At 38.4% G+C, this 14,080-nt stretch overlaps 1 protein-coding gene across 1 annotated transcript in view; it reads right to left on the bottom strand.

Annotated features, from left to right (window-relative positions):
* Positions 1–14,080, bottom strand: part of PARD3B (par-3 family cell polarity regulator beta) — a 929,552-nt gene that overhangs the window by 789,451 nt on the left and 126,021 nt on the right. Inside the window, exon 2 of the mRNA XM_004426826.3 lies at positions 11,694–11,795. Within this exon, the coding sequence (XP_004426883.2) occupies positions 11,694–11,795 (102 nt within the window). The remainder of the gene's footprint in view (positions 1–11,693; positions 11,796–14,080) is intronic.

The raw sequence follows: 14,080 nt of genomic DNA, 5'->3' as shown, positions 1-14,080 counted from the left end.
AATGAATGAGTGAAATAATAAGAGTTTGTGACAAACATAACTCTAATCATGAATTATTTCCTTCTAGGAAAAACTCAATCAACAATCATGGATGATAATGAATTTAAAATAAAATGATATAATTCTTACTAAATGGAAAAATTCTAAACTAATCTTGCCTCTTAAATCAAAGCCATGCAAACCAAACAACTGAAATATACACTTTAACCTTAAGGGGTTTAATTCTTTCACCAACAATTCAAAAATTTCTGTAAGGAAGGAGCTAAGTAACTTGAGAGAACCATGAATAAAATTCAGAAAACTTTTCAAATTAAAGATATATAGAACTAAAAGAGGGAAGACCAAATATGTCCTCATCAAGTGGAAATCAAGAGGAGCCAAGAAAATGGAGCAAAAACCCCTATAATAGCAGGTAACAATTAAGAGACTTTAGTCTACGAGTCCCAGAAAAATGCAACTGAAAAAGGCTTAAATATAGGTAATACATGGCTCATATAATTGGAGGTCCCAAGTTAGGAAGGAATTCAGAGTTGACTAAATCCGCTGGATCAGAGGCCACGTCCCTGAGATGCCCTGGGTTCTGGCACTCCTCCCATCAGGGTTTCCACCCTCATGCTGGAAGTTATATTGCTGCAGTGGTTCTAAGTCTCTAACAGAACAAAATTCAGAGAAATCTGTCCCACAAGAGGAAGAAAAGAGCTTTCCCAGAAGGCATCAGCTTACCTCTCCTCGAGCATCTTTGGCACAAACGGGATCACGTGACCATTCTCAAAGTAACCACTGGCACAGGGAACTCACCACAGATAAAGGACTACCCAGACTCACCCCCGGAGGTGGGTGGACTATGGAACAAACCACATGGGCTGCACGTTGAAGAGAGAGACACCTGAACAAAACTGGAGTCCTAGGAAGGAGCAAGTAGGAAAGGCGGCTGGGAAACAAGCAGCACCATCCTGTAATCAGCTACATCGGCCACCCCTGTATTTCTAGATTGAAATGCATGCCTCTTGGCTCAGAGTTGGCCTGTAGAGGTTCTAATCGAACTCCGAACCTGAAAGAGGAATTCCTGGCAAATGCTCGCTCAACTCTTGCTTATTATGCTCTCAACGACTAAGAGTGCACACTTTACAAAGCAGCACGTGCTTCACTGAAGAGCTATACATTATACTGAGCTGAAATCTACTTCCTTAAAACTTCACTGGTCCAACTTTTTGGGACAACAGTGAATGAATTTGTTCCTTCTTTTCCATGGTCACCCAAATATTTGAGGACAGTTAGCAGGCTCCCTTCGACTCTCTCTTCTCAAGTGCAGTCCAGGTCCTTCTGTATTAGCAACGTTAGGTGCTTCCAGCTTTAAATAAATCACCCAATAGCATTGTAAAATTTCTATTTAAAGGGTGGACTATTGAGAACACCACATTATACCATCGCATCAGGTTCATTGGGAACATTGCAATACTCAGTGGATACGCTAAGCTAGCAACCTAGAAAATCAAGTTGTAACCCTGTTGTCTATTAAGAACTATTAGATTCTTCAACTTTTTGTTTATATACAACTGCATATTTCAGATTGTTAGGCTATTAGAATCATCTCAAATCATACTATTTTGCAGTCTTTCTGGTCTGTTTATGGTTAAGTATCGTGTAAATATGTGTGTTTCACTTTAATCTATTTCAGATTGAGATTAATAAAGATATATGAACAGGCTTCTATGCTATTTTACTCCTCTGATTAAAATCTGCACAAGGAGGCTTTCTTCTTTATTGCTAAGGAAATGTCACTTGATCCTTCAAAATTGATTCATAACATCAAAAGAAGGGAAGCTAAAAACAGAACTTAAAAAGTTAAAGCAGCAAATATCAAGTTCAGTAATCCTGCCAAAATTCTCTGAGTAAAGCTTCTATATTCATGATGGGGAAGTACACTTTATCTTTAAAAAGCTACAATTTTAAAAGCCCAAGTTTAAGGAAATTAAATATCCTTGTTTACTAAAAATTTATCTATAAATGTAAGGCATCTGTAAATGTAAATGGAATCTGGAACAAGTGCCTCAATAGAAGTGTTACAAACATTAATTTGATTCCAAGAGCAGCCCCCCAAAAGTGCATTTGATTCACAATGCAGGTAATTAACGATACAAAGTTAGTTTGAGCTCCTGGAAATAGAAGAACTGCCACAGTAGATGATTAACCCCGAGTCTGGTACACAGCTGCTCCCATGGAAATGCTGAAGAGCTCACATCTCTCGGTGAAAATATCAGGGAACTACATTGTCGCTTAAGCTTCAGGGGTCACTTGTCAGTACCGAGCAGTACCCCTGGTGGCCTGTTTTGTTGTTTCTTAAATCATGGGATCCCAGGTATTCACGTGTTTTTCTTCCCATAACTTTTCATCTTATTTCTTGACATCTCTTTTATCCTAGGACAGAGACACCGCCCCTCCCCTTCAAAGAAGCACTCAGCTCCTTTCCATTTTCAGAAACCTTCTGATAACCCTTGAGAAGAACTAGGTAGTGGACACATGTACACAAATGTCATCAAGGTTCCAGAATCACGGGAGGCTCTAGGAAGCTGCCCTCGACTGTCGTTTATGCCTTCCTTGCGTGTCTCTACGTGAAGGAAGCTCTGCTATCCTTTCTTTCCACCCATTAAGCTCCCAAGGGTAAATTCAATCCTCTGCCTCCTCCTGTACTCCTCAGCGCTGTCCTCTTTCCTGGTTAAAGAGGTCCCCGCTCTCCTGAACCCTCATGGGATGACAAAGAGAGGAGACCGTTCTTTTCACATAACCAGCCTCCTTCCTCCCAAGCCCCCTCCCGTGCCCTCCCCTGGCTCAGTGTTCTTCCACCAGCGCAGGTCCCGCCTGGACTACAAGGAAACCTTTGCTTACATGCCTCACGACCCGGCTACAGGGCTAGGGACAAACTGTTGTGTTTGTTTGGTACATCGGAGTTCAACGTGTTACCATATACTCCATTTCATTTGATTCTCCTCCGAACCCCGTGTGGCTGGGGGGACCGGGGTAGGTGATTTTTAAAATGAGAAAACTGAGGTTGAGAGAGGTTAGAATAATAAGAAAAATTGGACTCAAACTGCCAGAGCCCAGGGCTCCCCACAGAGCACTCTACCACATTCCTTTAGTAATGCTGATTTCAGCTGGACATCAGGGGATGCGGTCTGACTAAATCCATGTACACTCATGTATTGATGACGGGTGCTCACTTAGCACCCAGAGGATTTACGGTTTTCAAAGAGAATGTTTTATAACTTAAGCAGCCTTCTGTTTGGTGTAACTTCAGGTATTTTAATGAAATTGCCATTTGTAACTTACATAAGTCAAAAATAGATGTATTTAAAAAATGATAATGGTCCCATAACTTTAGGGCATAGATATGCCTATACAAATAGCTTCTAAATAAGGTAACGTGAGAGAGAACATTCACAGAACTGGGTCCAATAACAATATGCGGCTAAAGGCACGCTGTAAAGGTGAAAATGTTCATTGATTTTTTTTTTTTAGAATTACATTTTTAACTCTAAGTAAAGCATTATTATAATCTCAAGGTGGTTTTTTTTGGCTTTTTCCTCCAACCAAACATGAAGCTTTACACATATATCACAAATGTTCTTATGTTTTACTCTTCATTGTACTCAAATGCCTAGCTAAATTAGCAGCACCATCAATCTTGATACTTTCTTTCTAACCTCTGGTGAAACCCTTGCGTCACAGATGTGCACAACAAACACGCACAGTCAGGGCAAGCATACACACACTCCGCACACACACACACAACTGTGCACAGATTCTCTCTCTCATCCATTCACAAGCACACTATCATTGCCAACCAACTAAACTGCAGATGGCACCAGGGAGAACATATTTGCCATGGCCATCATCTGGATTACTTCTGTTTAAGTTACTATCTCCCAGCACCATTTGTCTTTGCCGAAGTAAGGTCACAAAGGCATCGATTGCAAAGTACTCCTCTGGGGTTGAAATGTGCCCACACGCTGCCTCCTAATGAAACATTTAAGAGAAACAACATAGTTTGGTGGAAGAAAAAGATGGACAATTAAATCTTCAATTCTAGTTCCAGCTCTATCACTAACTAAAACCAAACGTTTATTAAACACCAAACCACAGGTAAGAAGTCCAGGTGTTAAATATTTGAAAAGACTATCTCAGTCCTAAAGGAGCATACAAGACGTCTGGGGAGACAAAACCAAGACTTAAGATGTTAAACCAAAATAAAATTATTAGGAAGAATTTCAAGATGGTAATTGATAAATGTTACTAGGCAATAATATTTTTTTAAAAAAGATCACTTAATGATTTCTATAAAATTACAGAACACAGAGAATTCAGGTAGCATTGGGATGGTCTGCAAACATTGACTGGAAAAGAAATGCAATTTGACCTAGATCTTGAAAGATGGATAAGAACTGAGCAGCAGGAATACATACATTCTTTACATGTATATAGTGATTTATAATTTCCACTGTATTTTCACATACAACTTCTCAACGTTCCCAAGACACTGTGAGAAAAATATTATTTATCACTCTCATTTTACCAAGGAAAAAATCAGAGTTTAGAGGGTTGCTCAAGACCTGAAAGCACACATAGACATATTCATTCATTCCTTCTGTTCCACTCTACAACTATAATAACAGTTATAAAGGGCCAGACACTGAGAAAACAGCAGTGAACAAAACAAAGACCCCTTTCTCATAGAGCTTACATTCTACAACATACAGAACGAATCTTGGATAAGCAGAGAGTAGGGATGAGGACACACTAGACGAGTGGAACATTAAGAAAATAACGGAGCAAGAAAGCATATGGAACATAAGTCAGCATAGTATCATTACTGTTGAGGTTTGAGAAGGCTGAGTTTGAGAAACATAGTTTGGGGGCATTCTGAGGCCTCTGAATATGGTGCATGGCTATGAGGTTTAGACTGGATTCAGCACACACTGGGAAGAATGGTATGACCTAAGCAATATATTAGGAATAATGTCATCTACACTAATAATAGCAGTATGTTAATTATAACAGCACCTAATACTTACTGATGACTTACTATAGGCCAGCCACTCTCCTAAACACTTCCCCTGTATTAACTTGTAAAATTAATACTTTCTTTTTAGCTCCAAGTGCCCATGAGGACACTAAGGACAAAGAGGTTAAGTAATCCGCCCAAAGCCACACAGATAGCAGAGCCAAGAAACAAACTGACTCTGCTTTCCAGAATCCAAGCCTGTAGCCACTCTGCCTGCACTTGCAGCACAGAACAGTTTGGGGGTAAGGAGGAGGCAAAAGGCAAGACCACCAATTCTTTATAAATTAAGTAACCCTGCCTGAGATTCTATAGATTTAAATTTGGTAGCTGTGCAAGTGCAAAGAGGAGAACAGACCCATGAGACAGATTAAAAGAAGAATGAAAGGGATTTTTCTAATAACGAAATTTTCAAAATGACTTTAAGTGCAAGACTGAAAGACTAGGAGAAGAGGCTCCCATGCACGGAAGTCAGGAAGTCGGATGGAGGAAGCCAGCTGCGAGCCGGGAGACTGAGTAGTTTTGATCTGCACCAGGTGTCCTCAGGAGCCTAGGGAGGAAATGCGAAACGGACCCAGGAAAGAAACCAGCTGGAAATATGGAGCCCTTTACACTATTCCTGGTTCAGATGATGATGATGGCAGGGTTAGGCCACACGACCGCTGAGGTCTCTTCTGGTTCTACGATTCTGTAATTTTGTCATTCTACAAGCAGAGAGTATTCCTAAAAAGTATGAGATGGAATTTCTTGGCCAAGGTAATCCTTTGGGCTTCTGCATGGATTTCTGAAACATTCTCCAAACTTCCTCTCAAATGTGCTTTCAGAACTTCAGTAACTGTGAGCCAAAGAAAAACTGTAGAAGAAAAAATCCCCCAAACACCAAATTCTGATTTGTTAAAAATCAAGGGTCTAAAATAGACGTTTCTCCTTGAAATGGGAGTCTTACTGATAAAATGAGGACTCAAAAATGAAGTAATTAATTCAGGATCTTTTTTTTTTTTTTTAAAGAGTCTAACTTAATTTAGCATCCCCTATTCCCAGAAAAACACAATATAGCTCATAAACTGTTCAACTACACACTGAAAAAGTTACATACTTCATCAAACCAGCCATTAACCTTTCAACCGGTGAATAGGAAGATGGGAAGAGGTCTTAACAAAAAGGAGGAGTTTTATAAATGCAAAGATTTTGCTTTAGCCTTCTAAGGAGACGCACAAAAGCATAAGTAAATATTGGCGTGGTTGGTGACAATGAAGAGATGACAACCACTGGTTGAAATATAAACTCTGGTTTACCATCCACAACTGAGTCTGTCAGTTGTATTAAAAATACAGTAAAAATTACTTTAGAACCAAGTAGAACCAGATCAGATACATCATCACATCCAGGGAGCGTCTCCTGTGAGCTGTTTCTAGGTAGCCGTGGACTCCACTAGAGGGCAACAGAGCGTGTTCAGAAAGCAGCCTGGGCTTGAGGACGAAACGGCTGGTTTTAGGCCACTAGTTCATACATTGTGCAAACCAGTCTTCACTTCAAAACCACATTAGATCCCCGAATGCTTCTTATATTACCAAACAATATGTTCTGATAAAAGGATTTTCGTTTTAAAGTTAGTTATATTGGCATTTTCATTTCTCAAATAATAATATATTAATCCAAATGTTTTGTCATAATAATAAAGTATCTTCCCACAAAACTATTCATTTAAACAATTTAGTAACTTTTAAACAAATTTAATAAGGTCTTTAAAAGCAGTTCTAATGCACCGTAAAATAGTTTCTCTGATATTTTAATATTTAAATTTAAAACATTTAATAGTTAAATGAAGACACATAGGTAAAAATTACACTAACAACACTAGTGTAATAATATTATCAATGTAACAGTTAATATTTGAGTGCTTACTATATACCACACTGGAATTAAAACTTTTTATAGTTCATCCATGCAGTTTTCCTATACTAACCCTGTAAGAGAAGAACTAACATTATATCCATTTTACAAAAAGGCAAATCGAGGCTAATAGAGATGAAGAAACTGGCCCAAGGACACACAACTAACAAGGGATGAAGCAGAGCTGAAACTGTGATATTTGAGCACCAGATGTCACAGGTGGTCCCAGGGGCCAACCCACCCTCACTGAAATCCACGAGGACCACTGACATCTTTCCAAGATGAACCCTGATGACAGTCAAACAGAGAGACATTCTCCCTGTGTACTTTACCACATGATATAGTTTTACTTTTGTATATTTAATAAAACCATGGCAGCAATCCAGTTTACACAATAGAAGTTATCCACTGTCATATTTCAGCATTATATTACAATTGTCTTCTACAACCAACTCAAGAAATAATAATGACAATTAACAAGGAAAACAATCATTTAAAAAGTTCAATACTCAGAAGTTCTCACACTCAATTAAAAAATATCAGTGAGTGAACATAAAGCTTTGCAGTGGCTAATTAATAATAGCATCAGTCCCTAGACCTCTTAGGGCATTCATATATTGCAATGAGAAGCTGATATGTGAATATCACGTAGCTCTTGGTTGTGGCATTGAAACAATTTCTACACAAGACAACAGCATAACTACTGAGATGCTTAACATTCAAGTCCCAGAGTGAAGTCTCACCCAATGAACGGAGAATCAATTTATGATGGACTCTGAGAAGAACGCAAGAGCAACCAACTGATCTGAAGTAGAAGATGTTTCCCTTGTCCTACACTATCCTAAAAGCCTAGTCAGTATGAAACTTGAGAAGACCATCATCACTTTAAAGTTTAACACAGAAGAGACAGCGTACTAGTGTCTCATTGCTGCTATAATAAATCACCATAAACTTAGTGAATTCAAACAACACAAATTCATCTCAGAGTTCTGGAGGTGAGAAGTCTGAAATAGGTTTCATTGGGCTAAAATCAAGGTATCAGCAGGGCTGTGTGCCCTCTAGAGGCTCTCGGGGAGAATCTGTTCCCTTGCCTTTTCCAGCTTCCAGAAGCTGCCTGGGGTCAAAGGATGGGGGCCATTACTCTGCTTACCGCAGACAGCGCAGAATATAATTCATGCACATTCTGCAATCCATCTGAAAAGTAATTACTGGAATACAGAATCTATTTTCCTATGAAACTGCATACAGTGGCTAGACTCCAACTGTAATCTACAAAGTCCATTTGGAATTAAACTGTACGTGGATTGAGCAATCTGGGTCCTGGAAAAGGGGAAGAGAAAACCACAGACGTCCAACTGGCAGGCCTCGGCAACAAGACAGATGAGGCTGCAGGCAGAGCTGGAGTTAACTGCACGCACGTGACGTACTAACTCTGAATTAGTTGTTATACTCCACAACTCTATTACGATCTTTTCTTAATAATGGAGGTAACTGTGTTTAAGGAAATTCATGCTTATTTAAGAATGATGAATTTTCATAATTAGAAATCATAGATACAAACCCCCAACACACCACTTGCACACTGTAGAAGAATAAAATAGAGTAGAAATGTAAATTCTAGATTTCAGAGGCTGATTTTGCCACTTACTACCTGTGTGATCTTCAGCAAGTTACTAGCAATTTCTGTGGCTGTTCTCAGAAATCAAAAATAGTGGTAATAAATAGTTCCCACCTGCAGAGTTGTTCTAAAGTAAAACAGAATATGTAAGTGCCAAAGACACTCTCGGCCACCATTAGTGCTCAATAAAATGTTAAGTTGTTGTTACTAGGTAAACAAAGTTAGTAGCCTTGGGCAGCCAGAGAAGGGACATTAGTGTAAAGGTGTAAATTCTTAGGTATTTATCCCAAGAACTTGAATCATCAAACTGATACATAAAACTGAAGAATTTTGAGAATGACTGTCACGAACAGATAATCACTGTTTTAGCACAACATTTTATACAAATACTAGTTTACAAGACGTAACATTCCAAAGCTGCTCCAATAATATTTTGATAAAATACAGGATAGAAATAGGCCGACATGGTAAAAATCTAGTTCTCCCCTGAAGGGGCTCTAGTGGGAAAGCAACTTAAAACAACACAAAACCTCACAAAGAGACACCACGTCCGCACCATGCACTGCACTGGCCAGAGGAATAAAGGAAGCCCAAAGACAACCACTTCTGGGATCAGAAGTTTTGAAAGCCATTTCTTCAGGAAACCAACTAAACTCTATTAGCCTCTTGTCTGATTTTAAGTAGAAAACCATTTAAACTCTAATTTCAGTCTTTACTGAAGTGTACTGGATGGCTTTTCCACACACTAAATCAATGACTTCAGCCCACACTGTTTTCCAATTTTCATGCCTCCTCCTCCCCAGGTAGGGCATCAGTGGTTCCTGACGGCCATTTCTCACCTGCGTGAGAGTCTTTGCCAGGAGCTGAGGTACGTGGGCTTTAGCACAAGGATTATGTACACCCATCCACGCCTCTGTGGGATTGCTTTCTATCTATATTCTAAATGCAAGAGATCATTAGGTAGCCAATTTGAAAATACGTGAATTGTAACTTCATCTAAGCTCAATACTGCCTCAAAGGGTCTTGGGTGAGTCTGATATGTTACTAAACATCCACGAGCATCATTTACAATTACCTCCTGATCTAAACCGACAAAAAAGAAGGGTAACATGAAGTCTGGCAGAACCTTCTTTCCACACTAGACATACGGACTACGAGGAAATTTTAAGACTGCAGAGAGAAGGTCACGGAAAATAAATAATGCTCTCTTTTTCACTTACATTATTTTTAAAAAGGAAAAAATGGAAGTACAATTTTTTGTGGCAGTATCCTAAGTGTAAATTCTCATCAACTCTGCAGAGCTATACCAATTAGGCTTCATGTAGTAGCGCTCAAGTATGTGAAGGGATGGGTAAGCCTGAACCCAAAGAGTACTTCTCCTTATTTAGTAGTGGTAGTCAAGTCCCTTTAAAACAGAGATTACACATAATAAAATAGTAAATAGATTATGTCTAGTAAATAGACTATGGTTTAAAAGTGCACTGCCAAGATAGTTAAAAAGAATTCTCTAAAAAGAAGAGTTCTATAGGACAAATGATTTCCCTGGACACTGTTCATGGAGTCATCCTTCCTGCATCGAGGTCTTGGATGACGCTGGGGGGAGACATTTTCTTCTGGCCCTTCTTAAACTTGCCACCTTTCAGCTTTTCATTTTAATACACCGGACATCAGTGAAATTTGAGACAGGAAGACCTTCTTCATTAACAAACAATCCAAATGCCTAGAATACTTCAAAGGAAGAAGGCAGCTGGAGAAAAGAAACAGAAAGCAAAATAGGGAAAAACACAAGGCAAAGTCCTCCTCTGTAGTTAGAAGAAGGTAAATAACACATTATTATTTACCATGAGACCAAAATATAAAAAGTGTACATCAAGATCACATATAGCAAGAGCCAACTGTAGAGAGGAAAGTTTTCTTTTTCACTCATTAATTCAATAAGTATTGAGAATTAAGTTTGGGTAAGATATTGTACCAGATATTATTAATACAAGAAACACAAAAGAAATAAAAATCTCCCAGTCCACGTCCTTTAGGAGCTTACAATCTATTTAGGGACATAAGTCCATTATGAAATGGCTAATTATAATGGAAAGCAAACCAGGGTTGAGTTCCAAGAGAAAATAGGGAAAAAAATTAGATAGAACGTCTGCAAAGACTAATGTAAATTTATACAGTCCAAAAAGATCTTATAGAAAAAGAAAAATGTAAATTTTACCTGAGTTCAATAAATCACTTATTTATATTCCAGTCCAGTTGGTTAAAATACACATATACCCGTACCAGAGAGTGCAGAAAAAAGTACAGAGAAACATGTTTACAGACACAAATTAGCCTAATACAAACAGAACTAAGGATGCACAGTAGAAGAAACTTTGAAGCAAGGATCTCTGAGGGAGAGCTGCAGTTCAATTCTAGAGGACACATTAACCATTGATAAGAGGAACCCAGCACAGAAGAAGTAATAAACAATGTGTCCCGACAGCAATAATCCAGCGCATTGCAACTGAATAGTTTACTCATACCTTTTTCAGTTTAGCATCAGAAGAAAAATTCCATTAAAACAAGATATTTACAATGGGGATTATTCCCAGGTAGATGGCAAAACATGTTCAAACTTTTTGGAATATTCAATTTAGTGTTTTTTACTTTAGCAATGAAAACAAAGACTATCATGAAAGATAGTTGTCTGCCAGCTACTCGAACAAAAATCTTCACCATAGTTCCTTATATAAGACTTTTCTCCCCACTGTATTCTCCATGTTGGAACACATTCAAATCTCAGGCATTAAGTGGAATATTTAGCAAGGGCCGAGAATAAACTCCAGAGCCAACAATGACAATGAGAACTCCAGCAGCCTCAGGGCCGACACTAATTTACTGAGAAGTATCCGGAACTCTGGGGAACGAAGTATCTGCTAATGAGGCCACCATAAACAGATCCCAAACCTTGACAGCGTTTTTCCAAACATCTGATGAAGAACCTTGATTTATGGCCTATCCAGGTGAGACCTGAACAGAGGTATCTTTTCATAATAACTGACACGTGAGTTTGTTAAGGATCTCAATCTCTGGAAAACACGCAGCTCTACAGAGGAAAACGAAGAGGAACATTTGAGAGTCATCTACCTTATCTTTGTCTTCAACGACATCTGCCAAGACATCATCTGGATCCAGGATTCCTCCATCTGTGTATTCTAGGTGATGGATCTTCACCCAGTAGCCAGGGTCCTGCAGTAGAACAACCAAAGTTCGTGACTCAAGCTTTTTAAAAAGGTAAAATACATTTTAATTAAAAAAAAAATAAATTGGCTCATTAAAAATATGCTCTGGTAATAATATAATTTTTAAATGCCAAAAACAAATGTTATCTATTTATTTGGATAAATATTTGGCATTTTTATCCTGTTTAAGATAAATCAGTAAAATCAAAGTATACATCTTTCATCAATTTTCCTGGAAGATAAATTGCAACACAAAAATAAATTTCCCTAGCTATTTGAAAAGCATATCCAAGGAATTTTTTATAACCTACAATTTAGGTAATCCCAAGAATACTCTGGAAAAGAAAGATCTTCTTGAGGGTACTTTCTGAAACTAGGGATTAGAAGTTCAAACTAAGACCCCAGAGCTGTAGGAAAAAAATCAAAAGGCAGAAATCTGTGATGGCAACAGCTGTCACTTTGGAATATATGAATGGAACGGGGTGACCACGGACCTCTTTTGAATCTCCACGCTCTGTGCGTGCGCTCAACTCTCAGATTTACAATGACATCTGGAGCAAGAGCCCCAGCAGTGGTTTCCATTTGCTGTAGCAACTCGAACTGTGTTCAGTTCTGACCTGGGGGGGTGACTTAGAAGACGTCCAAGTACTGTTTTTAAAAACTGCATAGGCGTGTAAGGCTTAAGGAAAAGCATTATTTTCTCAATTTGACACGTAGCTAGATACTCTGATACTGAACTTAGAATTAACTGATGTACATTCAGTTATTTATGTACTGCCTATTTCCAGAAAAGATATGAAAGTGAACCATTATAATAATGAGACAAGAACATGAACCAATGAATGAAGAAAAACATTAGTAAGGTTTTTACCAGAATATCCAAGCTATAATCAATTTGGTTCTGTGATTCACAGAAAGCCTCTGAAAGTAGGAAATTTGGGGCTATAAACCACTCAGTTTTCAATAGGGGAACAGACACCAGTTTGTGAGAAGAGATGGAAATCCTTCTAGGATAAAGCTGTAAGCCTTTACCACAGGAAGCTTCATAAAGGAAAAGAACTAACATAACTCACAGAATTGCAGTTTTACAAAAACTAATAGAAATGGTTGTCATACAGCCTCCTCTTTAACTGTCCTCCAATAAAAGGCAAGAGCATACTATTAAATAATCCTTTTAAAACATCTATTCAGAGAGCTACTGAAATGTGGCCCAAGTATATAGCTTTTCAGTAATCTGACTTGATATAATGATAGGCTTAAAAAATCTGAAGGAATTCTCCTTAGCTAGACTTTCCACATTACAAAATTAAGTTTTCAATCTATAGATCAATTCCAAGTAAAATGCAAGGAATTTTTTTTGCTTCTAATACTACACTTGTGTGTGGAAACACTTATGACTCATTAGGAAACTTTAACTGCCCACTATTGACCAAATAGAGATCACAAAGATAAGAGCGTGACAGCATAACCAGTTACAAAAAGTACAGGACACCCATCGCAGATTCTTTAGTCAGCGACCTTTGCCAACTCAACGTGCTTGTGTTACAGGTGAGCTAAGAACAACAGACTAGATTCCAAATAGGGAGTATACCAGGGTGGACAAACACTATGTAAAGGCCACTAGACTGTACAGAGAAGAGAATAAGAAAGACTTCCCCAGTAACCTTTGGGAATTCCACCTTTCTGCTATGGCCATGTTATGAGCAACATATTTCTCCAAATCACCTAGGACTTCTAATTGAAATCTATAGAGTATTACATTTTCTTTGTGAAAATAGCCTTCTTACAAAAGGAGTTCAATTTAATTAATTTCTATAAACTTCCATTGAGTTGGTTTTTCATATACTATAGCTCTGCAGTGAAATCTGTTGAATTTAACCATGTTTATAAAAGGTGATGTATTTTAAAGTGTTTGCTTTTTTTTATATTCAATTACTTAAAAGCAGACATCTATTAAGTTGTCTGCTTCATTCTCATGTTCAGTTTGTAAAAGCAGATTTTATCACCTAAGACTGAGGTAAACGACAAGTGCAGTGTAAGTTAAAGTAGACCTCTCCTCCTGCCTCAAGGTGGAACAACAGAAGAAAACCTAAGACTCTGATTTAGAACAGGGAGGCTTAGCACACAGCTCAGGGGACAGGATCTAATCAGAGGCAAAGGGAACAGCAGACCAGGGGCAGCAGGATGTGGCTGTGGAGGTACACAGTGTTCCACCCTCTCACGTCCCTGTGGGATGGCACAGAAGTTGAAACTAAGACACTTATCTCTAATCTTGATTCAAAAGAGTACAGA

Source organism: Ceratotherium simum, chromosome 9, assembly GCF_057802395.1.
Source record: "Ceratotherium simum simum isolate JZ-2026a chromosome 9, ASM5780239v1, whole genome shotgun sequence".
Lineage (NCBI taxonomy): Eukaryota > Metazoa > Chordata > Mammalia > Perissodactyla > Rhinocerotidae > Ceratotherium > Ceratotherium simum.
The sequence above is the reverse complement of the archived record's forward strand: the minus strand, read 5'-3'. Positions and strand labels throughout refer to the sequence as shown.